This window comes from Poeciliopsis prolifica, unplaced genomic scaffold (genome assembly GCF_027474105.1).
Source record: "Poeciliopsis prolifica strain line A6 unplaced genomic scaffold, Auburn_PproV2 SCAFFOLD030, whole genome shotgun sequence".
Classification (NCBI taxonomy): Eukaryota; Metazoa; Chordata; class Actinopteri; order Cyprinodontiformes; family Poeciliidae; genus Poeciliopsis; species Poeciliopsis prolifica.
In genome coordinates this window covers 4,054,997-4,081,166 of record NW_026562405.1, presented here as the reverse complement: position 1 = coordinate 4,081,166, position 26,170 = coordinate 4,054,997, and the positions used below count along the sequence as shown (strand labels likewise).

General features: G+C 37.7%; 3 protein-coding genes across 3 annotated transcripts; 2 read left to right on the top strand and 1 right to left on the bottom strand.

The window, feature by feature from the left end:
• Positions 1-921: 921 nt before the first annotated feature.
• cers5 (ceramide synthase 5) lies at positions 922-20,482 on the top strand. The gene is made up of 10 exons (XM_055050065.1): positions 922-1,392; positions 10,309-10,414; positions 11,593-11,723; positions 11,819-11,876; positions 11,979-12,029; positions 13,897-13,989; positions 15,880-16,008; positions 16,614-16,720; positions 17,628-17,784; positions 19,738-20,482. Exons 1-10 carry the CDS (start codon positions 1,220-1,222, stop codon positions 19,891-19,893), a joined length of 1,161 nt encoding a protein of 386 aa, XP_054906040.1. The 5' UTR covers positions 922-1,219; the 3' UTR covers positions 19,894-20,482.
• A 17-nt stretch (positions 20,483-20,499) lies between these two features.
• LOC129372648 (cytochrome c oxidase assembly protein COX14 homolog) lies at positions 20,500-22,216 on the bottom strand. The gene is made up of 2 exons (XM_055050066.1): positions 22,070-22,216; positions 20,500-20,930 (listed from the first exon to the last, which is right to left on the bottom strand). The coding sequence occupies exon 2, from the start codon at positions 20,918-20,920 to the stop codon at positions 20,744-20,746; it is 177 nt and encodes a 58-aa protein (XP_054906041.1). The 5' UTR covers positions 20,921-20,930; positions 22,070-22,216; the 3' UTR covers positions 20,500-20,743.
• A 1,471-nt stretch (positions 22,217-23,687) lies between these two features.
• LOC129372646 (pre-miRNA 5'-monophosphate methyltransferase) lies at positions 23,688-25,774 on the top strand. Its single transcript, XM_055050064.1, has 2 exons — positions 23,688-23,899; positions 24,824-25,774. Exons 1-2 carry the CDS (start codon positions 23,693-23,695, stop codon positions 25,355-25,357), a joined length of 741 nt encoding a protein of 246 aa, XP_054906039.1. The 5' UTR covers positions 23,688-23,692; the 3' UTR covers positions 25,358-25,774.
• The last annotated feature ends 396 nt before the right edge of the window (positions 25,775-26,170 follow it).

Below are 26,170 nucleotides of genomic sequence, written 5' to 3'. Positions count from 1 at the left end.
GCTGCTTAATACTATCCATCAGTGAAAACCTACATTTAACACATTATGTGTTGTAGCTTACCAGTGAGACCAATGCTGTGTATGCATAACTTCACTTCACAATCGTTTTAATGATTATTTTATTTATTACTTATAGGATATTGAATACATTTTCAGTTGAATAAAAGTTATTTCTCTCACTTCTCATTTGGGCTTGCAGTTGTACCTGGTATGTAGTATTTAAAAACTAATATGTTACAGTTGAGAAGAAGAGGCGAGGGTTAAGGTCAGAGGTCAGACACCTGCCCCATAAAATTACACTACAAGTAAATTTGTCATGATATGAATTTAAATATGAAATAGATTTAGGTTTTTCATTTGAAACAATTAAAAAACACATAAAGGGTTTCAATATCAGAACAAATATAAGTATACTCTTTCTTTATAAAATATAGAAGCCTTTAATTCCCAGACCTATAAACATTCAGGAACAGTATCTAGCTAAAATGAGTTTCTAATTATAACAAGTTTTATATCTTCTTATAATGAGATCTCTAATCAAAATAGGTTCTGGTTTAAATGACAAAGGCCGTAACACCATAACGGCAATATATGGGATATTTGAGATTCGCCCTATTTCCAGGTAAAAATATAATGATAAATAAAAATCAACTGGAATATTGTAACAGTTTTTTTTAACGCCAACTTCGCGGTCCAAAATGCAGAGTTGTGTCAACCATGTAGGTGCTGCGCTCCAGTTTTAGTCAGAAATGGGTTGATACAAACATCTGCAGCACAACACACCCCGCAAATCCCCCACAAACCAGACTTCCCCCTCAGAGCCGTTGACTCGGGTCTGACGTCACTTCACGTTCTGACTTTAGAGGTATTGAGAGCAGCTTTGTTAGGTTTGACCTCAGGCGGGGTAATTTTGTTCTTTACTAACTAAAGTAGTGTTTTTTCTGTTTTCTTTCACTCGCGATCTGTCATGGCAACGAGTAAAACAAACGTGATCGTATTTTAGTGATCTCCAAACGCCCCCATCTTGATTTGAAAGTCCTCGCCGGAAGTTCGGGCTCACTGCCGCGGGGGTGATGTCGTTGCGGGACAGTTGAGTGGAGCAAGTCCAACAAGTGGCGCTGGGAGGGAAGTGGATGCGACCGACGACGTTATCGCGCCGTCTCTTTCAGTTGAGAAACCACTTTCCTCCGAGCATCCGGGGACGGGAAGGCGGCGAAAAATGGCTGCTCTCTCAGCCTGGTTCTGGAACGAGAGGTTCTGGCTGCCGCACAACGTAACCTGGGCGGATCTGGCGGACCCCGCTCCCGGGGTGGAGTATCCCAAAGCTGGACACTTGTTGGCTGCTTTACCGCTGGCTCTCGGGATTTTTATTGTCAGGATACTCTTCGAAAGGTTCGTATTGTCCAAGAGGACTTGTTGGAGTGAAAGTAAAGCTTCCCAATTGTTCTGCTGCGCGATTTTTTGTCCTGCGGATGATGATGGATTAGCTAACTGGGTGGGAGGACCAGTATCTTTGTCTGGAAGTTAAATAAGAGAAGCTTTAGCAATAACAGCAGTTTTGTTGTCTCTAATTTATGTTTTTCACACTTTTTGAAGACTACATTACGGGCGGTTGCCAACAAATGAGTAAAATAAAGTGTAATAATAGCTTTCTAGCTCGAAAGCTGTTATTTCTTATCACGTGTCTTCAGTTGATTCATATTAAAGGAAGCGTCACCGCTGCTCAAGTTCACATCACATGTGAAGTTGGAGAGCCTGACTGATTAGGACACAGGGACACTGTCCTCGTGTCTGTCCAGCCTCCTGGATTCAGTAACACACACATCACAGTTTTCTCGATTTTTGAACGCCAGCCAGTTACTGTGTTTGCCTAAAACCTGAAGGATTTCTTCATTTTCAAACCAAGGCTTGCATTGAGACGCTAGCCATTTTATTGCCAGCCAAGCCTTCTTTAAGGCGAACTTCACTACTTTATTATAGTTAGGAAAACATTTCCCACATGCATTTTGTGAGCTATCTACTGGTTCTTTAGGTGTGTGTTGTAAACTCATTCGCTCCCCAAGCGGGAACAGGAAACCCGGCTTTAACATCTAAAACTGAATGCCCTGAATCTTTGGTTTCATTGGTGGTCATCAGCATGATTAGTTTATTGTGCAAGAAAGGATCTGACAACTGGCTCACTTTCTTTTTGTTTTTGAATGTGGTCAGAATTAGACCCAGTTTTCATCCACTTGTTGCATTATGTTTATTTTGCCTGTATTTATGATGTGGCTTAAGCACATACACTGTAGTTGATATTTATGTCATGCAAATTATGGTAAGATAGACTCAGCCTTTTGACCTAAAAAGGTGAGATATTTGTTTCACTCTGCTGGCAGGTACAAGAATAGCTCTGTGTAAAAGTCATAGATTCTCCATTATTGATTTGTTTTGCTCTTAAAATGCCAGACTTTACCGTAAACGTCTGGAACTCTGTTTATTCAGGCTTATTTGTATTTTTTAGACAGTGACTACTTTTCCGTTCATTTCCAGTCTAGTTCTGAATTACCTTTGGGAAATGCTTTGTTATAAATGCACCTAAACCCAGGGGATGCTTCTATGCATTACAGACAACTTAAATGGCTGTAACACACAATTTGTTCCAAAATGCTTCTGAAAAATTCACAAAGTATAGAAAAAATAACAAATTTGCATTTGTCTGAGGACAAATGCAAATTGCGTTTTACTACCCAAAAATGATTTCTGAAGCTTTCAGGCCCTGTTTCTGGTCTTCAGAATCATTATTGTTTTCAGCACTGATTGATGAGATTGATGTCCCTGATTTTCTTAATTTTGGGTGTTCAGCTATCGGCCGATCCTTAAATGTTAAACAAATTTGATCTAATCTCTGCAATGGTGTGAAAATTAGCGGCTTTACCCCTGACAGACAGGCCCGCCCACCAGGTCACGTCTGCACTGTGTGGTTAACAATTATCACCCCTCTGTGGCCAGCTTAACTGGCCGACTGACTGTCGCTTTTTTAGGCACTAAAAAGTTCAGCATTGGCCAAATTCAGAATTGGCAGTTCAGATTTAAAAAAAAATAAATCTGTGATCAGCTTGAAAGTTGCAGTCACTGCACCACCTCTAATTGTTTTTTGTTTTTTTAGATTGTTATTATTTTGATTAAAGACATAATGCACTTTCTGATGTTGCTTATCTGATGTACATCATTTTTAAGCCTGACACTTTAACTTCTGTCCTTCATCTGTTTACATTTTTGAAGACTGAATAGCTGCTGATCAAAGTCCTTTTAAAGGAGGACAATAAAATTTGGTTCCTTAGAAGTAAAATACATAGAAATGAAATGACTGACAATTCTAAGTGGCCCAGCTTCCAGAAACTCCTAGCATCCATAGAATGCGTCATATCTGACCGAACTGATGAAGGAGAAAACACCACAACCCACAGAACTGGTTGTGTGGTACAGGACTGGTACAGGACTGGTACAGGACACCGTGAAGCAGCTTTACAGTTCCTGACGCCATGCACAGTGAGTCAGAGGTCAGAGGTCCTCTAGAGGAACAAAGGGGACATTTCATCAAGATTAGGGCCAGTGATTTATTATTGCACTGGTAGTTTTTGTTTTTTGGCTTATTTCTATTGTATTTGATTGTAATTGTGACACCTTAATGTAATTTTTTGACAGTCAGTCAGACTCTGAATGAAAATGTAGATTTTCACCCCTGTTATCAACCATTAAAGAGTACTTTGAGATGCTTTGTCATGTTTTATGAAAACAAGATACAAGTTAGAGAAATATGATATGTTACATAATTTTGTGCTTAATTTTTAGTTGGATGCAAATGTCCTGCATATTAAAAACTAGGGGCGCACCGATGCAATATTTTCACTTCCGATACTGATGTTTGACATTTAGTGCTAGTTGACACAAATTCTATAAAGAAAAACAAATCTCTGAATTGACTGAAAAAAGTATTTCTTTTTTTTGAACACATACTTAAATGTCCTAAATTAAACACTTATTTATATTTCTGCACCAGTACAACACACTTCTATAGTCCAATAACTTGACAAACTTAGACAAACATGTTAAACCAACTTTAATTTGTTCGGTCTGTGATTAGGAATACAATAGACAATGTAAAATAAATAGAGAAACTGAAACTGATGAAAACAATAGGTCCACTGTCTTTGTCAAATGTGTAAACTACAACAATTTTTCAAATGGTTCAAATTCAAATATGATGTATAAAATGAGAGTGTGACGTTGTTCAGAGCATGAAGTGTAGAATTAAACTGAATAGATTTGCTTTTATGTATCAGATACATTTGGTTGAATATATGAATATTGAAATAAGGAACAAACTTTTCATCCAGTAGTTTCCTGCATTCCTCATTTTCCACTTATTTCAAAATGCAAGTTTTCCTGAAACAGTTCCAGGTTCTTTGCTCTTAATTCAAACCTCTGCTGCCATGTTGGTGGTCAAAGCATTCAGGTGAAAATGAGGATGATTGATTCAAAAACAATCTCACAGGGTTTCTACGCATAGTATAACCCTGTGAATTTCTGTTTTAACTAGTGGTGTGACAACAAACATACACCTGCACCAGGAAGTCCTTTTCTGCTTTTGCAAATCATATGGAGAAACATCCAGGAACTAGCCTAAGCTTTTCAGAACAACTGCTGGGGCAGACAGACACGGTCCAGGTTGCTAAACATCGCGGTTATGCGGGTAGCGCCAACTGCATTGTTCGCGCCTTTATATGCTTCAATCCAGACGTGGTCAAGTGTCTGTAAATAAGAAGCAATCAGATATTAGAGACGTAAAAGGACCGAGATGTTCAAGTGTTCAGTAAGATGCTCTTGGCTGTTTGCCATCTGTCTCCGGTGCCAGAGCTGCCAGATTCTTGATGTGAAGGTGTGTTCAAGGAGAGTGTGGTCTGATGCCGGAGGGTGTTATCAGAGAGTGATCACTTTCTGTTGATGCCCGACACCTAACAGACCAAACTGACTCATTCATTCCTTCATTCATTTATTTATCAGCAGAATACATGACAGCGCAGCTTCTGTTGCTTCACGAAACTGCAGAGTACACAAGGCATCCTGCTGTTGGCAGGATATATGTTCTTAGGGCTAATGATTATTTTAGTGATCAGTTATTCTTAAAATTATTCAAATTAATTAGATAAAAACCTGGCAAGTTGTGCAGATTTTTTTAATTTAGCCACTTAAGCTTTTTTTTTTTACACAATTTTTGAAATTCAGTAAAAATGCAAATAAATAATTGAGTTCCTTTTTTTCTAAAATAAAAAAGGAAAGTAGACATTTTGTTATCTAAATAATAACTAATAGCATTTAATATATAAAATCCATTCATCCATTACCATTTGTAGCAAAGGATGCATGTGCAACGAACAAATATTTCTAACATCAACGTGTGAAAAGCTCATCTCCTGATTAAATTAGCATGCTAAATGTAGGGCTAATTTATACATATATTTTTGATTAACTGAATATTTGACAGCAAAAGGTGCTTAATAATAGATTTTTTTTGTTACAGAATTTGAGTCAGGTGAAGGTAAAACAGCAAAATCCATATTTTGTGTGCATTTTTGGCTTAATCACTGCTCTGATTGTGTTGTGCTTTCAGCAAATGGCATTTTTTAAAAATGTGTGTACTCCAGTTAACAATTAATTGATCAGTTAACGATTGTATAAATAATCTCTTAATCTGATTGTTTCAGCCCCACATGCACACACATAAATCTGCTCAGACCTGCATTAATAGAGTGCAGAGCGTCTCTTTCAGTTGTTAGGTTTTTGAGCTGTTTTAGGAATCCAAGTTCCTTATACTGAAATAATTATTATTCTTTCATCCGCCCAGTTCTCAGTATCTAACCTTTGAACAGAACACACAGCATCAACTGTGCATATAAATTTTATTGCATTCAGCAGCTTTGTCAACGTAACACCCACAGTGAATCTTTAACTGCAGGAAACAACACTTTGATTCCATCTCCTTTGTTTCCTGCAGCAGGAAACTTTTCACACATAGTGTAAAAAGTTTTGTTTCTCTTCAGTATTGCTCTCAAAACTTTTCCGTCTTGTGGATATGATGGCGTTTCTACAAGACGATACAATTCACTCTCGTCAGTGAGCCGTGAATGTAACACTAGACCTCTTGATGCAACTTGTTGGAGCCGAGTCAGTTGTGGACTTTCTGCTCGTAAAGCACGTTTTGGGAGGGTCGAGTTTGTTGCATCAAAGAGCCGACAGCGGTGAGAGTCATGCCCCTGAGTCGTCAGGCTCAGTGCATCAGAACAGGTTGGACTGGGTGGAGGCTTTTCCGTCTGCAATCTGTTCACCTTGCTGATACGATGCTGCGAAACATGTTTATGAAAGAACAGCCAGGAAAACACGGGAAAGGCGTTTCCATCTCCATCCATTTGAAAGTGGTTGCACAACATGCTGTCATTGTTAAGAATTTTAATTTCACTTGGGCTGCGACTAATAATTATTTTAGCAGTCAATTAAGGTATTCTGATGATTAATCGAAAACAAAAAGTGAAACATTCTGCAGATTTTTCATTCAGCCACTTTTAAAAGCTATTTTTATAAAATACTAGAAATCCATTAAAAGATGCAAGTGAACAAATAATTAATTTTTAAAGATTGTATTGCCCAAAATGCAATGCGATAGCATTCCTTTAGTGAACGCTTGATCATTTGTTGCAAAGGATGCAGCTAAAACAGTTCCTCTAACAGCAACATGTGAAAAGCTCGTCCCTTTCTGCATGACTTAACATCAATACAATACAGTGTAGGGCTGATTGACTACTTTTTGGATGAACCAATTAATAACTGGATAGTAAAAGTTGCTTGATAGGAGATTTTTAGAACAGAATCTAAATCAGGTAAAGCTAAAACTATTCATTCGGGTTCTGGGTCGAACAGATTTACAGACAGGATTTTTTATATCTTAAATGCAGAATGTTTGTTTTGGCTTAAATGACTGTTTTTTGTGTCTGTAGGGAATGTAGCAGGCAGTCATACTGATGAACATTACAATTTCACAGACATTTCTCTGTATGGAGTCACAAACAATAAGCAGAAAAACTCCCAGGTGTCTGAGTGATGTGGCGTCACAAAACACCTTTTGTGACGCAAGTTTGGCAATAAAATAATCCAATTTTTCCCAAAGTTTCTCTCCTTTCTCCTTCTTGAGCCATGTTGTAAAAGTCATATTGTGGATCAGGTTCATAATATTCACAAGAAGCTTCAGAGCAGGGCGTCGAGGTTGGAGCCGACGGCCAGTTCATTCTTGTATGATCTTAATCATTGCTTTGCTCCTGGCTCTGACTTTGTAGATGTGTGCAGCCGAGCTTCCTTGTGTGTACATACTCTAATAAGCCGTGTCACGGCTTTCAAATGTCACAAACTGAGATTACACGTCTCCTGACTTCTTGTGTCTGGCACGTTTCCTCATCCTCCAGCAGGTTTTTCACCTTATCCAGGAAGTGAGTGTATATACTTAAAACAGAATGGAAATGTTATGCATCTAAACAATTTTCCCAGGCCTTGTTGAGCCACCTGTTATTTCAGTGTGTTTTTTTATCTTCTGGAAATGTAGAATCTGGGTAGAAAATCAGATGAACTTGATTAAAAAATGAAGTTGTGGGATATGAATTGAGCCAAGCTGTCAAACTGGAAAGTGTCCCAGTGTCAGGGCAGCCGGCGTGTAAACAGACCACAACAAGCCTCTCGCTTGGCCACAGCCGCTGTGTATGTTGGTGGGGGTCAGTTTCTGTAAAGGAGCAGGGCTGTTTGGACATTTCACATAAATACATTAACTTATGTCTTTTTTAGTTTCTTCCATCTTCTTCTTATTAAGGCCGAATGCTTCAACTTTCGTCAGATTTAAGTCATCTTCGTTCCTTTCAGAAATGTGAAGGACCTGTCCAGACAGGAGTCGAGGCTGTTGCCCATCGCTGAGCTCATCCATGGGGTTGAGTCACAGTTTAATAGATTGTTGGAAAGCTAACTTGTGGTGCCAGTTCAGAGTGAATCAGACTTGCACAATTCATCCCGTTCAGCACCTTATCACTTTGGAGCTTATTGGTGGATCTAAACGTCAAGCACGATAGCTGCAGGGTGGACTGTGCTTGTTGAAGCTTTGAACGGTAAAACGTGGATTGCTCTGAGTAATGTTTAACATCATCATAACAGTGAAACCCATCTGTCCAACCTAACGTCTCTACACAAACGGTTTGTTTTGTTTGCACCTTGAGTTATCGGTATGTTACACAGCTGAGGCATTTTATTTCTTGCATGGACTCAAACTGCAGTCAACATTACGTTGACTAACCAGGGGTCTGCTATATTTTAATCTTTTTTTAATGCTTAGAAATTGCAAGCAGATGATTTGTAACCTTCAACTTTTAATGGTTATAGGTGGAACTCATTATGCAGCCTGACATGTGTAACTTACATTAAGTGCTGCATTTTATGTGCATGTTTGTCATTTTTGCTTTGAAAGTTACCTCAACATGAAACCAATGGTGTTCGATAAAGTAAATCAAGTTCTTGTAAAGTGAGCGGCAGTAAAAACGGGAAGGACCAGAAGTGTAAGAAGTAACTTGACGTCATTTTAACGGCAAATATTTTTGGTTCCCTCTGATTTTTCTCGTCATGCTGCGCAGCCTGCTGCAGGTTGCATTGCACACATCAGCTGATGGAAAATTACAGCCCTGTAACTAACAATTACTTTAGCAATCAATTATTCTACCGATTAATCAGATACATTTTTGCATGTTCTGCAGACTTTTCATTTTACCACTTAAGCTTACTTTGAAAAAATTAGAAATATATTGAAACATGCAAATAATTAATTGAGTCGCGCTTTTAAATAAGAAAAACAATTTCTTGGCTAAAATGCAATAACACAGCTTCCCTTTATTGTTTCTAACATCAAAATCTCGTCTTTTGTGCTCGACTCAAAATCAGTACAGCGTCGGGCTAATCTGTTGATTAGTTTTTTCTATTAACCAATTAATAAAACAGTGATTAAAAGGATTTTAATGTTTTTTATTTTTTACAAAATTTGAACCAAGTGAAGCTAGAAGTGCCACTCTGATTTCTGTCTGGAACAAATTTACAGAAAAAAAGTTTTTATCTTAAAAACAAAATGTCTTTTTGTCCTGAATGTTGTTCTTCCATCAAAAGACCTTTTACTAATCTGCACACCGCAGTTAAAGATCAATTGATTAGTTGGCTATAATTTTGAAAACTGATTATTCGTTTCGACCCGAGACAATCAAAACTGTAAAATGTGACTGGTAAAATAAATGATCAGAATAACAGAGCAAAATGTCAGTTTTTGGTGAACAAACTGGATCCCAAACAGTTTAAACCCAGCAGCATTTAGGAGCCACTTTCACAAAGCAAGTTATTGCAAAAAATGAAAAACAATTTATTTAATTTATTTTTCTTTTGAAAGGTTACACATGCTACACAAATTAAGAGAGGGAAAAAAAATATCACATTTGATCATTTTAAGACGTTTTGACCTGTGTGAAGTGATTTTCATCTGGTATCTTTTTTTAGAGTCTTGTGAAAGAAGCTCTGCTGTGCAAGCTTTAGTTTTCACTAAATTAAAATATTCTTTTGCATTTCTCTGAGACACGATAGGCAAATCGGTGACTGAGTACACTTAAAGGATTTGTCTGACTATAACGTGAGGGCGGCCTGAAAATAATTTGATTGTTAAATCAACCAACATCCTGCTGGAAAATCCGCCAGAAGAGTTCACACAAATAAAAAGTTTTCAAATGTTCGTCTTTTAACGTAAAAAGAAAAAAAAACTGATTTACTTTGTACTTCAGCTATCCTGCTTCATCATTAAGATGCACTTGACTGTTTCTGGAGGGCCCACATCGCTGCCTGTTTCTGGAGGGCCTGTTCTGCTGCAAGAATTTCACTCTGAGACCAAAGTCTGTCTCTGTTTGACTTCTGTCATTTACTGTGGAACTTTCCCATCACATTCAGCTTATATCAGTGATGTTATGATCAAAAATAAATATGATCAGCATTAAGCTTAAAAAGAATAGTCCAGCTGCACATGAGCTCACCTGCTGAATGTTTATTTCAGGTTGTGTAGTCAAATCCTCAAAGCACAACTTCCCTGATTCAAGGCAAATTAACATCCCTTCCTCATTGAATGAAAGTCAAGCAGTGATGCAGGTATTAAGTTCTGTTTGCATGTTTTACGATCAGCTCGTGATGTTTTGTTTCTGGTTTACATCACAGATTTATCGCCAGCGCCTGCGCCCGAGGGCTCCACATTCAGCCGGGCGCTGGAAGGAGAGCTCAGCCCAACGCGGTGCTGGAGAAGGTGTTCACCTCCATCACAAAGGTTGGTTTCTGGATTCAAAAGAAGAGCCCGGTGCAATTCAAGCTCTCAAATCTGCAGTTCCCATTTATAACTTGTGTAATTTTCCTTTCCCCTTTACGCTCAGGAGGCCTCTGGTTTTGAATTAGTTATTTATCTGAGTTTTTATGAATTAAATTACCTCCTACTGCATGGTCTTTTCAGTCTCACAAGTTTTATAAAATGCACGAGTAAAATAAACAGAACATAAAAATAATATCTAGAAACAAAAATAAACTAAACTTAAACCATTGTTAGCTTAAAATAATCTTCAAAAAAACCAACCTAGTTATGGCTTTGCCATGAACTGATTACATTCATTTATTCAGTTCAGAACATTTGTTTCAGATTGTTGATTATTTTTAAAACCTTTTGGACTGCATATTATGACTGCAGCTAACTAAGTAATTATTTTAGTAATTGATTATTCTGACAATGAATTGGATAAAATATGAGCACATTCTGCAGATTTTTCATTGAACCACTGAAGCCTTTTTACACAATATAGAAATAGATTGAAAGATGCAGGTACACACATTATTAAAATAATTATTATTTATGCAAAAAAAGACACATTTTATTAAAATACAATAACATGGCATTCCTTGGGCGAATGCTTGATCATTTGTAGCAAAGGTGCATCTGCAGCTAGAAAAGTACTGACTACTACTCTGTTTATTTTGTGATTAATAAAAACTGTATTTTTTGCACAGTTTTGACTTTATTACAACTCTGACTGTACTATTTTTCATCAAAACAGCAATATGAGAGTCTGAGGGCTCCATTTAACTATAGTTATTTCAATAATTGATAATCATAATTAATGTGATTAATCATTTCAGCCTTGCATCATAGATTTTTTGTGTATGTTTGTTTATATTTGTATACATCTTCTTTATGCTTTATTATCTATTTCTAATAAACGTACCTGTGTGCCTCTATTTCCTCTTTACTTTGCTGCTGATGCACTGAAGGTTTTCCTCTGAGGAACAAAGAAAGGATTATTCTAATCTAATCTAAACTCTCAGAGACATATTATGAACTGCTAGTTCTTTCAGTAGTTCAGTAATGCCCCTGGATTCTGCTTTCGCTCTTCTTTTTTTGGCTCAAACTCCTCATTCCACACTAATTTGATTGTTGTTTTTTCCACGCTGTGGTGACAGAATCCAGACTCGCGGCATCTGGATGGCCTGTCGAAGCAGCTGGACTGGGAGGTGCGAAAAGTCCAGCGTTGGTTCCGGCACCGCAGGAATCAGGATAAACCCAGCACACACATTAAGTTCTGCGAAAGCATGTAGGTTCACCACTAACTTGAGTGGAAGCTTGTTCCTGTTTAAATGTGTTGGTGGATTTTTAATGTCTTTTGTTTTTCTCTGGTTTTGTTTCTAGGTGGAGGTTTTCATTTTATTTGGGGATATTTATTTATGGGTTCCAGTTTCTGTGGCAGGTAGCTCACCAACGCTGGATGTCATTATAAATCCATTGTTAATCCAACACAACAAGCTGGATTTGTTTGCTGACGAGCCTTTTATTGTTTTTCTGTCTCCAGTGTCCGTGGATGTGGGATACGCGGCATTGTTGGTACGGTTACCCCTATCAGGTATGATGCAGTTCTCATATATTAACCATATTAGTCCAATATTTTGTAGGACCACGCATCAGTTGTGCTGTGACTCAGAGGCTTAGTTTCTGTTTAACTGTAGAAAGATGTTGAGTTCAGTGGTGAAACTTTGTGGATGTGGATCTGTGTGTCTCCACACATCCTCGTGTTCAGTGGGTAGATGTGTATAACTGGGACTGTGTGAATGTAGTTCAGACTAAAGAATCCTTTGAAGAGTCGAGAATAAAACACATTACAAAAGAATCTATTTGCCTTTTAGGGATCATTTGGATTGTAGCAGATATTTGTTCAAATTGTATCAAATGACGTAAACATTTAGTTCATTTGGTGCACTGATAGGCCTGTCACTAAGCCAATTAATCACACAATAAATCAAATCTAATTTATATTTTTTGAAGGGCAGTTTTGTTTAGATTCTTTAAAATCCATTTTATTCCTGGTTTCGGTTTTGTGTTTTTGTTCCTTTTTGTTTATTGTTTTTGGGTGTTGTTTTATTTTGGGTATTTAAAATCTACCAGTTGCACTGTGGAGTTTTCTATTCTAAATTAAAGTTTATTTGTCTTTGATGGGGCAAATTTGCATCATCATGACATCTATACTTTATTTGAAAATGGTCTCAAAACAACATTATTTATTGGCTCATTGCAATAAGTTTTGGAACAATTTATTGTCCAGTAAAGTTTGTAATTGCAAGAAAACTAAGTGCACTGGCTTTATTATGCCATTATCATATTAGTTGAAAATGATCTGAAAACGACATCATAATGCAAGTACACCTTCTCAACATCATTTCTAAAGAACACTGGAACTAGAAGACTTTTTTAATATCCCCCCCAAAAAACAAAAAGTCTCTTAACCTTTCATAAAGTATTAATCATTAGGTTCAAAATTAGCAAAAGTTTATGTAAACAAAAAGTGGAAACTGACAACAAAAACACTATTTAAATAACCAGCGTTTCTCTGGTTTGCGACTCGTCTAGGGACGAATCCAGGGTGTCCGCACATCTTTAAAATGTCTTAAATTCATCTTTTCTGATAGGCTTAATATTGACTTTTTTCTCCTCCCATACCATTCTGAATAAAGTTTCACCACTATCATACCCAGCCATCAGCTTTAACTGCTTCACTCCGCTGCCTCTCCTTGAATACATGCCACTCATGAAATGCAGTCAGACAACTTTCAGATATGTTCCTGCTGTTTCCTTTTAGATCAGATTAAAACGGCTTATTAATGCCTTGGGTTTGGACAGACGAAACAACAAAAACGACCAGATTCTCGTTACTGAATCTGGTACTGGTCAGAAATTTCTCTTTCTTTGTGTTTTTGTGCTGATTCAGCATCATCAGTGTTTGTGGCTGATGATTGTTTTGCTGCTTATCACTCAGTACAGCCATTAGGGTTGGGCTTTATGGCAATATAAACCGCAAGACGTCTGAAAATGTTATTGTGCTACGTTATCTCCCGCCTGGGGCATCTGCAGTTGTTTAATGACCAACCTTCACTCCTCTGAACTGAAATAAATCTGAATCAACCAGATTCATGTATTCGCTTCACAACAATGGTTTTATTTAGTTTGCTAAACTTTAAGCTCGTTTTATTGTGAACGAGGGCGGAGTAGTTAAATGGTTATTTTTCGGGAATAAAACCAGGAAACTGTGCTGCAGATTCTATTACAGAAGTAGAAGTTTTAAAGGAATTGGCAGATTATCCTCTATATGTTTTGAAACATTTATTCCTAACTTTTTTTTTTGTGATTTTACCAAATAGAAATTGAGTGTAGTTTGTTTTTCTGCAGAACCCAGTAAAACTGATCGGCTCTCTGACTTCTGCTCTCTGTCTCTCCAGGTCATGACTCCAGGTCTTTATCACTACTATGTGACTGAGCTGGCCTTCTACTGGTCACTTATGTTTTCCCAGTTCACGGATATAAAACGGAAGGTAAGTGTAACTCAGTTCGGTCAGACTGCAGAAGATCCTCTCCAGGGCCTCTCCCTTTTAGACATTTGTCAATATGTCTATTGTTCCACATTTAGCTGGAGCAGAGAATGCATGAAAGCCTGCACATGATGCAACACTTTTTTTTCTGCAGCTGTATATACTAGCATTACTGGGAGACTTCACAGTGTGTTCGGTTAGCTTTCGATTGGAGGTCACATGGGGGTTTTTCCCTCTGAAGGGGCGTGGTGTGACTCCTACTGCTCAGTTTGTGAGTGCTCTGTGTTTTCAGTGCATCATGTGATTGCAAGATGGAGCAGGCCTGAGTCTGTCAGAATTGTAGAAATTCCTCACAATGCCAGAGCTCTACATGTTTTCTGCAGAAGATTACTGAATTGTGATTTAGTTTAACTTGGTTTTATTTGCTGTTTTGCTGATTTAACTCTTGTTTGTTACTGGATGCTCAGAGGAAGCAGACACAACATCTGCTTCGGGAGTTTCTTGATTAGATGTTTATTTTTATGTCCACATCCTTTATTGTTGTGGAAAATTTTTAAATCCCTTCTTCACTATTTGTTTAACGTTTGTTTCAATCATAAATTTGATGTGCAGATATATTCCCATGCAAAATGATTCTGATATGAGTAACCTACAAACTCCAGTTAATTATGAGAAATATATTTCCAGTATTGTTTGTTAGTTTTGTGTAGGATTACTTGCCTAAACTTCCAAAAATGTGCGTCCTTTGTTTCGGCCATGCTCTGAAGTCACTGCTTGTGGGTGTAATAACAGGATGACTCAGCAGTTTTGTCAGAGGCGTGAGTCTAAAAATAACATTTAATCACATTAAGTTGTGCCTTTTTTCTCTTCATCTCTGAAATGATTTTGATGAAGACATTTGTAAACATTTTTTAATCACTTTACAAAAGATGTGAACAATGGGTGCATTGATTGCTGTTTTGTGACTGATCACCGATCTTAGTAATATTAGTGATAATAATAGTAATAACTTTCTTTATATAGTGGTGAACAATTACAAGGAAATAAAAGCAAAAATGTATATATATAAAACAATACAAATTAAAAAGAAGAATAAACACACACACAAAAATCGCCTGGACCCTGTTTTCTTAATTTTGGGTCATTGGGCAAAACTTGCATGTGAAACCAAACCAAACTTATCTTCCTCTGTTGAGGTCTGAAAATCAACCACTGTCCTATTTGGCTCTGCTGTGAGAAGACTGGCTGTCAGGCCGGGTCACGTCTTTCTGCATGTTTTGTGGTGAACAATAGCCAATTCATTTTAACCATCTAACTTAGCAATTTTCCAGACAAAAGAATCGATTAGCAGGCGAGGCTTTTTAAAGATCGGCAATCAGCTGGAAACTGTGATCAGTGCACCCCTACATATATTGATACATTAAACAGTTTTTAACCATTTCACCAAAGATAAGAATCATTTTTATTCAATATTTTATCCAATTATGTATTTCTTTTATTTTAATAGTAACTGAATTTCTAGTTTTGTTGCATATTTTTGTAAATATTTGTCTCTGTAAGGGCCCCTTTAGATCAAATAGTTGATAACACCATTAATATTTAAATCTAACTTTAGATTTATGTTTGAATCCAGCCACCATCAATTCAAAGGTCAACAAGTAACTCTTTCATGTATGTGGAGCATTACAGAAATCCTCCAACCATAACACATCCTCCTCCATCCTCTATGGTTTGAGGTCAGTCAGTCAGAAATGTAACCTAGTTTTAGTTTGTCTTGTGATTCAGTAATTCTGCATCAGTTCTTTTGGGTTTCCCTCACAAATGGCTGCAGTCAGCATATATATAAATGTGTGTTTTCTGTGAACACTGATCACCGTCTCGTTTCATTCTCAGGACTTCCTCATCATGTTCATCCATCACCTGGCAACAGTGAGCCTCATTAGCTTTTCTTACGCCAACAACATGGCTCGCGTGGGGAGCCTGGTGCTGTGTGTCCATGATGCCTCTGACTTCCTGCTGGAGGTCAGTAATGATCATAAACAATCTGGAAACACTCCTGAGATTATAAATAATGGTCTCTGCTGTGCTTCATTTTACATCTAACCACAAATAAGGATCATATGTGTAGTTTTAGTAACTTAATGTAGCAAAAATATACCTTTTTTTAATTTTTTTTTCATTTACCTTTGTAGCTCATTTTAAGTGATTTCTTTTGTATGATGATGTGATCATGCATATGACACGTGTTAATGTCAGGGGAAAAATGAGACACTTCAATCCTCTGGAGTCCTGAAACATTTCATGCATGTTTGCAAAATATCTGCCAGAAAAAAAAAGAATATGAGCAACAACTTACTGCACATTTACAAAGTTGCACTTGAACAAACCACAATTTGCACAATAATATCGTTTTGGTAGATGGACCAAAGTAGAGTTTTATTTGTTTTAGATATTTCTGTATGTCATGTACAGCTTTTCAGCTTCCAATAACGATGAGTTCTGAGTTGTTTTTGTCTTGACTGGAATTCACCCTGACTGCATATTTTTAAAACTTCTTATATTTGGAGCAAACATTCCTCACCATCTTATCATAATGTTTGATTTCTGTTGTCTTTGTTCTCCAACAGGCAGCCAAGATGGCAAACTACGCCAAATACCAGCGCTTGTGTGACTCCCTCTTCATTGTGTTCAGTGTGGTGTTCTTTATCACACGGCTTGTTATATATCCAGTATGGTGAGTGTTTTTAGCCACTCAAACTTAATATTTGGTTTGGTTTTAGTGACACATTCGTGAACTATGGTTTGGAGTTTCACAAGAACATGAAACACGTTTCGGGAAACCATTTTGGACATTTTTTGTTTGGTTTGAGCCTTTGGGATTTCAGGGAAGGATAAAATTTAAACCACACTTCATTGAATTTCTTGGTTCAGAGCTCTGAGGCTGCATTCACACCAGCTTTAGCCTTTAGTCCACTTTAACCGAACTCCAGTCTGTTGGCCTAGAAAGTCCAGTTTGTTTGAGGAGGTGTGAATGTGCAATCGATAAAAAAGTAACTCTGCTGTGGTACAAATGCACATACGGATGCCAAGGTAACCATAGACCACTCCAAAAGCAGGAAGTGGACTACAGCAAAGGGCATTCTGGGTAAATACAACCAGAACAAATTCAAGAGCCTATCACTAGAAATGACTCATGGTCTTTTAATAAAGCGAAATGACAAATCCTGCCCTCTAAAATATGACGACACTTAGCGCCCCCACAGGCGAGGGGGGAGAACCACACCAGCTGAAACTTTTAACAAATACCGCAACTTTGGCTCCTTTTGAAATAAATCTACTGAGCTATCAGGTGTAAAAACACGCTTAGATTTAGGTTGACATTTATCCACAGAAGCTTTTTAGAGGATTGCGTTTCTTCGACAGAGCAGTAAAAGTTGCAGCTCTCCCTCCACAGAGAGGCCAACAATAGGGAACCTGCCATTGGCAGAAGTAACCTGAGCAGCTATATTCAGTGTCTTGGTGTGAATGAATGAGTGGTGAAGCTACCTGGACTGAAATCCAAACCTTTCCGGGGGGGAGATGGGTATGTCTTTGCTAGGTGTTGTTTTTCTGTATAATGGATTATCTTTCTGGGTTTCCAGGGTCCTGAACTCTACTATGTTTGAGAGCTGGACCATCATTGGACCCTACCCGTCCTGGTGGGTCTTCAATGTCTTGCTGCTTCTCCTCCAAGTGATGCACGTCTTCTGGGCTTACCTCATATTCCGCATAGCTTTCAAAGCTATTATGCGAGGAAAGGTGAGATACATCAGTTTAAAAAGTTTGAATGAGATCTTTTTTTTTTCTACTGTTTGTCAAATATAAAGCAAAAGTAGTTTTTTTGTGGCTTTGTTATGAAAATCTGAGTAAACCAGGAGGTTGGTGACATCTGTTGACCTTACATGGACTCGGTCCAGACCAGGAGTCTACAACCTTCAGCTCTGGGGCCACAAGTGGACCTTCCAAAATGTCTCTTGATGACTTTGACTAAAAATGAAAAATAACCAGCTATTGTTTCTAAATTTTGATATAATAACAAACTCAGGTGGTTTTTAACAGTTTTTCAGTTTATTCCTACAATATTCCACAAAGACTAACACTGAACGTACTAGGAATATGCTTTTATATCTTTTATTCTCTTATATTTTATAAAACAGGTTGGAATCTGTTTGTTTTCTTGTTTATTTTTTACATATTTTTTTGTCCCACAGGAAACGCCTACCATCCTCTTTTTGCTAAATTTTATGTTTCTTTATTTTCAACAATCAAAACAGCAAAACAGGTTAAATTCACGTATTTAAAAGGAAGGCCTTAAAATGTCTTAAATAATTGAAAAACAATAAGTTTAAGCTTAAATTGTGTTGTAGCAGGACTATTGAATTTTATTCCATATAGTTTTTTTTTTTTTTGAGGATCTTTATTGTTAAACTCTTGAGTCATGCAGCAACATCTTTTCTGCTGTCTGTGATCAACATTTTTTATATCCATTACTTTTTGTAGATTTCTGTTGTAATACGTGTCTTAAATTCCATTCAAATGTTCTTAAAATGTCTAATATTGGAGTTGATAAAACTTGCAGAAAGCATGAAAAAGCTACGAAAATGACAAATTTCCTATTGTAGATATTTATCTTAATAGGTTTTTCAAGAAAACCATGTGACATTTGCTGCACTAGATGGTTTAGAGAACAAAATGGAACAGACCTCTACTCTAAACTCAGTACTTATGTTCTGACTTGTAACCACCTGTTGGTTTCACTTCACTGTGTTTGACATGAAGTGTTTTGCAGAATTTTTTGCTCCTATCACAGTAACACAGATAAAAGCCCCACTGCCAGTTGTCCATCTGCGTTTTGCCACAGAAAGCTGATTGCTATTTTTGGTGATAGATTTGCAGCCTCCCCTTCTCTGCGTATTTTCCCATCTGCCCCTGACTCTCGTCTCGTTCTCCCTGCAGATGATCCCCCTCCCCCTCTCCAGAATCAGAGTGGGAGATCCCGTCTTTCTCTCTATCTTTGTCCAGTGACCCCCCCCCCAGCACCCTGCCCTCCCACTCCGCTGCTCTCTCACTTCTCTACATCTGCTCTGTCTGCTTGACAACTTTGCCATCTCTGTGTTTGGCTGTAAGTTTCCGACCACTTTCCCTGCACTTTCTCTCAGATCTTAATCTCATCTGTCCTGTTTGTTCCAAGTGTGGCTGAAGTGTCGCTTGCAGTGGGAGGAGAGTTGTAAAATGACGAGTAATGTTGTTATGGTGTCATGAATGTCAGGTATGTCCAACTGTTTCCAATTAGTCAGGAGGGTGTTGTTGAACTTGTCCAACACCACCCCCTTGTGGCAATTAAGGGTGTTGCGAGCAGTTCAATCAAAAAGTCTTTTTTTTTTTTTTTGACCAGGCCAGTAAAAAATAAATATTCCTAAATTATAAATTCTCCTCTTTTTTTTTTAAATAGAAATGATACATTTATTTTTTTTGGAATTTTATATATTTATTTGCAATTCAATAAATGTATTATTATTTATGATTCTCTGGAGTGGCCAGCATTTTTCGGGAGGAGGGTACCACTGCTCTGATGCTTTTCAGTAAAACTTAATGCAGCATATAAAACAAAGTCAGACAAATGGCTACCAGCAGGAAAATTTACATTGTAGTAATATTTAACCTATTTTTTCATATTAGTTTTAATATTGGATTCTGCCTTCTGTCCCAAAGGTGTGTAATGATGTCCGTAGTGACATTGAGAGCAGCTCTGAAGAGGAAGAAGCTGAAGGCCTGAAGGCCTCCACTCACAAGCCGAAGGGAGAAAACGGCACCAACGGCCATTGTGCTGCAGCCAGAGCCCGGACTCAGAACCACAGCAGCTGGTGACGAGGGGCCGACAGCCTCCAAAGAGCTATATGTCTGCCTGTCCTGCGAGGCTCTCCCACTTTATTTTAACACTGACAGCGCACAGATTTGTGAATCGGTGGATGGATGGATGTGCAGACACTGACAGCGTTGTGCGGAAATTGAATCATGTGATTTGCGTAGCCTTATTTTTCCAGGCGGTGGGCTTGACTACAGAGATTGGTTAGTTTCAATGTTCTCTCCCAGTTTTATTGGTCAGAGGAACTTAGTTATTTTTATCCTGAAGGGTTTATTCACAACAGTTTGCACGGAACCACCATTCCGCAGCAGGTACCACTCCAATAAATGAACATGTGTTACAGCTGGACTTATCAAGTCTGAAAAACAGAAAACCTGCTGAATGAGTAGCAGGAAGTTGACAGTTCTGCAAAATGATGTGAACTTTCTTTTCAACAATGTCTGGCTTCTTTGTAACTATTTTAACTACTTCTTCCAAGACCAATTGTGTATGAGATTTTGACATCCTGTAAATCCAGGTATGTGAACCATGAAAAGGATGACTTGAGTGCTTTGTAAAAATGTATTTTCAAATATATTCTGTTTGATGATATCTCTTTTGAACTGTGATAAATTGTCACACTTTTATTTAAGGCATTTTTATACAATACAAACTTGAAATTATGCTCTGCAGATGTGACAAATGCCAAACATATTCTTCACCATTGTTTGGTTAAGTTTTATACAACAAAAGAAAAACTAGATCTGTGTGAGAATAGATGAACATTCGGGGAGGAATCCTTCTCTTCACCATTGCGGCGGATTAGAGGAATGGGAAACGTCCAGTAGGATTTACAGTGCAGTCCAGGCAACGTCAGTCTTTGATGATTTCAGTGTCCTGGTTCTCTGCAGCCAGTTTCAGCCGTTTCTGCTTCTCCCAGTACCGGTATCCTCGCATCACACACAGGTAGCCTCCATACGCCGTCAGCAGCATCATTGAGGTAGAAAAAGCACGATAACCGATATCAGCCAGACGCTTTGCCGTCACCATGATGATGATCCTGAAAGACAGGAGCAGGTTCAGCAACTGGGTTTAATTCAACTGGTGAGTTTAGAGGCTGAAGTTTGGACATTTAAGATAATGATAAGTATTTTTTATGTGGAAACATTTGTTTTATGAAAGTACACAACTTAGACTGAAAAGTAAAGAAAAATCAGTCATCTGTCAATAAAGATGACAAATTGATAAGTGGACTAGTTGGAGGCAAAAAGCTTAGAACTGCTTAAATACCTGTAACTATACAAATAATCTCAAAATATTGCAACCCCTCCAAAACAGAAAGTACTTTATTCCAGTAATTAAACTATGATATTTTATCATATTGTGCAACATACAGAAATTAAAGTATAACAATTAATCTGAACATTTTCAAGTCTAATTTGTTAATTTAGTAGGATCCCCCTTCGTTTCCAAAGTATTTACTACTAATCTTCCTTGGTTCCAACTGATAAAAATATTCATACAAGACATAAGCAGAGGCTGGTAGAACACCCCAAAAATGTACTCATATAATAGCAGTGATGCTTCAACTTCTTTTTACTCATGTTGATGGCTAAACATTAGCCATCAAAAGATTACTCAAGAGTAAATACGGATTTGGAAAATGTCTACTGAAGTATCTGATCAAATTATGGATATAAAACCATTTCAACATTCCCATACACTTCAAAAAAATGATCTGAAACATTTTCTATATACACAACATAATTTCAAACATTGATCACAAACCTGTGATGCGTTTTAGGCCTTATAGTTCGTCTCATAAAAAATTCTGCGTTGTTTTTGTTCAGTGTATACTATGTACAAAGATAATCAGACATATTTAGCAAATTACACACAAAATTAGATTTAAAAAATAAGATTTCAGTGCTCTTTTAAATGAAAGTGTGCTTCATGAAATCTCATGTTTTTAACTATTCCATTCACGTTACACCCAACTGAAAAGCGTTTTAGAAATTAAATGACGTTTTTCTACATATATGTCGACTAAACCCCCCAAAAAGGTGTTTAATAGTGAAATTACACACAGATTATGGATCTGGGGACAGACGTATCCAAATCTAACATATTTACCCCTAAAGGCTCACAGCTCAAGACTGTTTGGGGTAAATGGATTAGAAAATATTTGTGTTTTCTTACCTTTTTTATCCAACAAACAGTAAACGCAACAAACGGCCGTTTCTTTGCTTCAATGTCAACAGAGAGAATCCAGATAACTAGCCGTCAGCTAGCTAACCTTCGTATTCCATAAGGTGTGGAAACTGGTGAATTTACTCTTGTCCTGAGTAAACTGTCAGAGAGCAGAGCGCCACCACCCGGTCAGGAGGCCATATTACACCACCCCTTGAACTATTTAACTCCCCACTTCTCTTCAGAAAGCGGTTCTGAAGCCCTCATTCAGCACTCGGGGGAGTTTTTAACATGACCTGGACGTCTGGTGCGGCATATCAAGATAAAACACATAGAGAAGTTATAATTTAAAATTTTCTGCTTGAAAAAAAAAAAGCAACAAGGCAGAGCTATCAAGTGCAATCCGGTTTTCAAAATAAAACCACGTCACTGGAATTTAAAATCTTAAACGCCCCTGAATTAAAATGTTAATATTGGATATACTACTTAAGAAAAGCCGTGCTTAAGTTTTTCTTAACTTTTTAGTGATGAAATTTTTTACAACTGAAAAATTGATGACAGAGCACGTTTGATCACACATAAAACATAAATTGCTAACATTAATATATATTTACAAGAAAAACTAGGCCGTCTGGAGGTCGTAAATAGTAATGACAAGTATGAAACGATCAATGTCAGTGACGTGCAGAGAGGTTCATGGCTGGTGAGACACTGACGTAAACAAAATCATAAAGCCCCCTGTACTTTATTGCATGTTATTGTTTACATACGGAAATTTCGCGCATGCGGGCAACATTGAAGAGTAAAAAGACTTTCACATGCCATCCATAGTCGTGCTGCCAAGGTAGAATAATTCCCTTAAGTCAATTAAATTTGGAAATATAAATATTATTAATTTATTGAGATGCTGCACAGAAAAGGGAAACCACCTTTTTCTCGCTCTCTGTATGAGCCAAGCTACGCTCGTTGTTGCTGTCTCTTACTCTGCAGTTGTGGAGTCACAATGTCTGGGATCATGAGCGCCCCCTGTCACGAGCCAGCAGAACTGCTCCCCAGCACGAAACACGTAACACGCACAGTTGGCGACAAAAGGCACTGTACATTATACAGATAAACTAAATGATGGAAAATCAGTTTTTATATTAAATGTGTTTTAGCCATTTTATTGGCGACGTACAGACAGGAGGAACATGCTCTCACAGAGTGACAGCCAGTGCAGGTAGAGAGAGGCTGATCAATCCCAGGTGAGGCTCAGCCTCTGACAGCACGTCACTGATTTATAGTGATATTGGAAAATGGGATTTAAAATAAAACATATATAATGGACATTTCAGTTTCTAAATAAAGCATCTTACATTTGAATTTGAGTTTTGATTCGAGTTTTTAAAAAAAGTGTTAAATAAAACTAACTCTATTAAGCATCAGATTTTAAAAATGTACGTGTCGTTTCGAGTGTTTTATACTTTTAAAAAGACACAGTATAAGTAAATATAGCAGTGAATATTTTAGCTACCGTTTTCTTTATTTCTCCAAATGGCCGCGCCCACAGCAGGCGTGAAAATAAGAGAAAATCCAGTGGAACCCATTTACGACATTTCCACCCGGACTCTTTTCTCAGGCACACACGTTACGATGGCAACATGTCCGGATCTTAAAGATCCTGACAATGCAGTGAACGACCCCGGCGCTGCTCCTTACGGGAACTTTATAAACTATTACAGCTTTAACCCTCCGGAGAACCGCTTGAGTCTCATCCCAGCGACGCTCCTGCGGGATTTAGGCTACAGGGACGGAGGGGACGAGCCCACGCTCATCCTGGACGTGGGATGTAACTCCGGGGTGCGAAAGTGACTCACTTCCTGTTTTTTTGTTCCTGAAATTATACGTGTGGTGCTATATTGGTGTCCTTAAAGTTCCTGTTTCTACTTTGCCACTTTAGTGTATCTATGTTAGTGTAAAGTTAGACTAGTTGAATGTATATTTTTAATTACATAGACCAATAACTAAAGCTGCAACCAGTGATTATTGTAGTTTTAGATTAAGTTTTCAATTATTCTGGTTATTAATCAATTAATCGAGCAAAAACTCATTCTGCGGATTTTTCATTTAAGCATATTCCATACAATATTAGATTACATAAAAAGGCACGTAAATAATCAGTTCTTTTATTAATAAGAAAACAAACATTTTGGTGCCTGAATGCAATACATTGCATTCATTTCCTTGAGTGAATGCTTGATTATTTGTGGTGCTTAATAGGAGATTTCTCTTTTGCAGAAAGAGCAGAAATAGAAATCTGCAACATATTTATTAAGTTTTTTGTTTAATCTTAAATGCAAAATGTAAATATTTTTGTACAATTTTCACTTTGAGTATTTTCTTTGAGGAAATTTTCTTTTTTTGTCTCCTCCAGTTAACAATTATTCAAACAGCATTGACTAAATTTTGTTCTATTTTTTTTCCCCCCATGTTGATATTCTAGAATTTCTTTTTTAAGTTTTGGATCTGTGATGATTTTCACATTCCTTTCCAACAACATATCTGACTACTTTGTTTAATTAAAACATTGCATTCTTTGTTTATTGTTGAATAGGTAAAATCATTTCTTCTTTTCTGACCCTCTATTTGTTTTGACTTCATGATTTTGGCCTATGTGGCAAATAGTTATGACACCGCTGGTGTAAACTAAATTTTAAGAAGAAAAGAAAACCTCCATTTGATGTTGTCTGAACAATAACTCATTTCCTCCTGCGTGAACACCAGGACCTGAGTGTGGCCGTCTACAAGCATCTTGTCCAGGAACCAGAGAAGAGCACAGTTCAGCTTCTGGGGTTTGACTTGGATGAAACACTTGTTGAGCGCGCAGAGCAGACCAACCCTCTCCACAGCAACATCTCCTTCATCCAGCTGGACATCACAGAGGAAACCAACCGGCTGCAAGACTTCCTCAAACAGCACAGCTGCTCCCACTTCCACCTGTGTCTGTGCCTGGCCGTCACCATGTGGGTCCATCTGAACCACGGAGACTCGGTCCTCCTGCAGCTGCTGTCTCGCCTCGCCGCCATCAGCAGCCACCTCCTGCTGGAGGCTCAGCCCTGGAAGTGTTACCGCTCTGCAGCTCGGCGCCTCAGGAAGCTGGGCCGCTCGGACTTTGATCACTTCAAGACCCTGAAGATCCGTGGCGATGTTGCAGAACACGCCACGGAGCATTTAGAGAGACACTGCGGCATGGAGCTCATGCAGAGCTTTGGCAGCACCGCATGGGACCGGAAGCTGCTGCTTTTTAGACGGAGATGAGTTTTATGGATTTTTTTATGGCTTTTAAAACCCCAGTTTGAGATGTAAACAAAACCAAGGTTAACAGTTCCCACCTTACGTGCAACAAATTATATGTAATTTAACAGGAAAAAAACAAAACAATATTATTGGGGAACAATGAAAACATGTGGTATAAGTGTACCATGTCATTTATGATGGGAGGAAGCAATGCAGAATTACTCACTACAATCACGTGACTCTGACTCCAAATAAATTTCTGCTGTTCTATTTTCTTCCAAACCCTTACACTGATTTTATTATTAAGAAGTATCTGCCAGAGGATATGAATAAATAATTTCAACAGTATAAGTTAAAAATAGAACACAGTAAAAACCTTTAAAAAAAAAAAAACATTTGGAAAATGTTTATTTCCAAAATACTTTGTTCATCCCAAGAATAAATTAAATGTAACCAGTTTCATTTAGGAGTTGTTGTGGTTGGTGATGCAGTGGGCAGGAAGGATCTCCTGTAGCAGTCAGTCTCATAAATATGAAGAAGCCCCTGACTGAAGACAAAATAACATTCTCTTTTTTTTTTTTAGAATGCCAGAGGGAAACTAAATATTGCAACTCATGAAATTGACTTCAGTCGCTGCAGATGTTGACAAAGAATGTCCTGTAGCAAACAGTGTTGCAGCGACTGAAGAATCCTCTGACTAAAAACAATCATGTATAATTTTCTAAACTTTATGAAATAAGAATATTTTCCAAAACAGAACCAGCCTTCTTATCCCATTGTTTAGTCTTAAGAAAAAAAAACTATCTTGATGCTGTTCTGCATAAAAGCATTTCA

Coding starts and splice junctions, on each gene's coding strand:
- LOC129372648 (XM_055050066.1), bottom strand. CDS start 20,920: ATGGTGACGGCAAAGCGTCTGGCTGATATCGGTTATCGTGCTTTTTCT.
- cers5 (XM_055050065.1), top strand. CDS start 1,220: ATGGCTGCTCTCTCAGCCTGGTTCTGGAACGAGAGGTTCTGGCTGCCG. Junction 11,877..11,978: donor GGTTCCAGTTTCTGTGGCAG/GTAGCTCACCAA, acceptor TTCTGTCTCCAG/TGTCCGTGGATGTGGGATAC. Junction 12,030..13,896: donor GGTACGGTTACCCCTATCAG/GTATGATGCAGT, acceptor CTGTCTCTCCAG/GTCATGACTCCAGGTCTTTA.
- LOC129372646 (XM_055050064.1), top strand. CDS start 23,693: ATGGCAACATGTCCGGATCTTAAAGATCCTGACAATGCAGTGAACGAC. Junction 23,900..24,823: donor ACGTGGGATGTAACTCCGGG/GTGCGAAAGTGA, acceptor CGTGAACACCAG/GACCTGAGTGTGGCCGTCTA.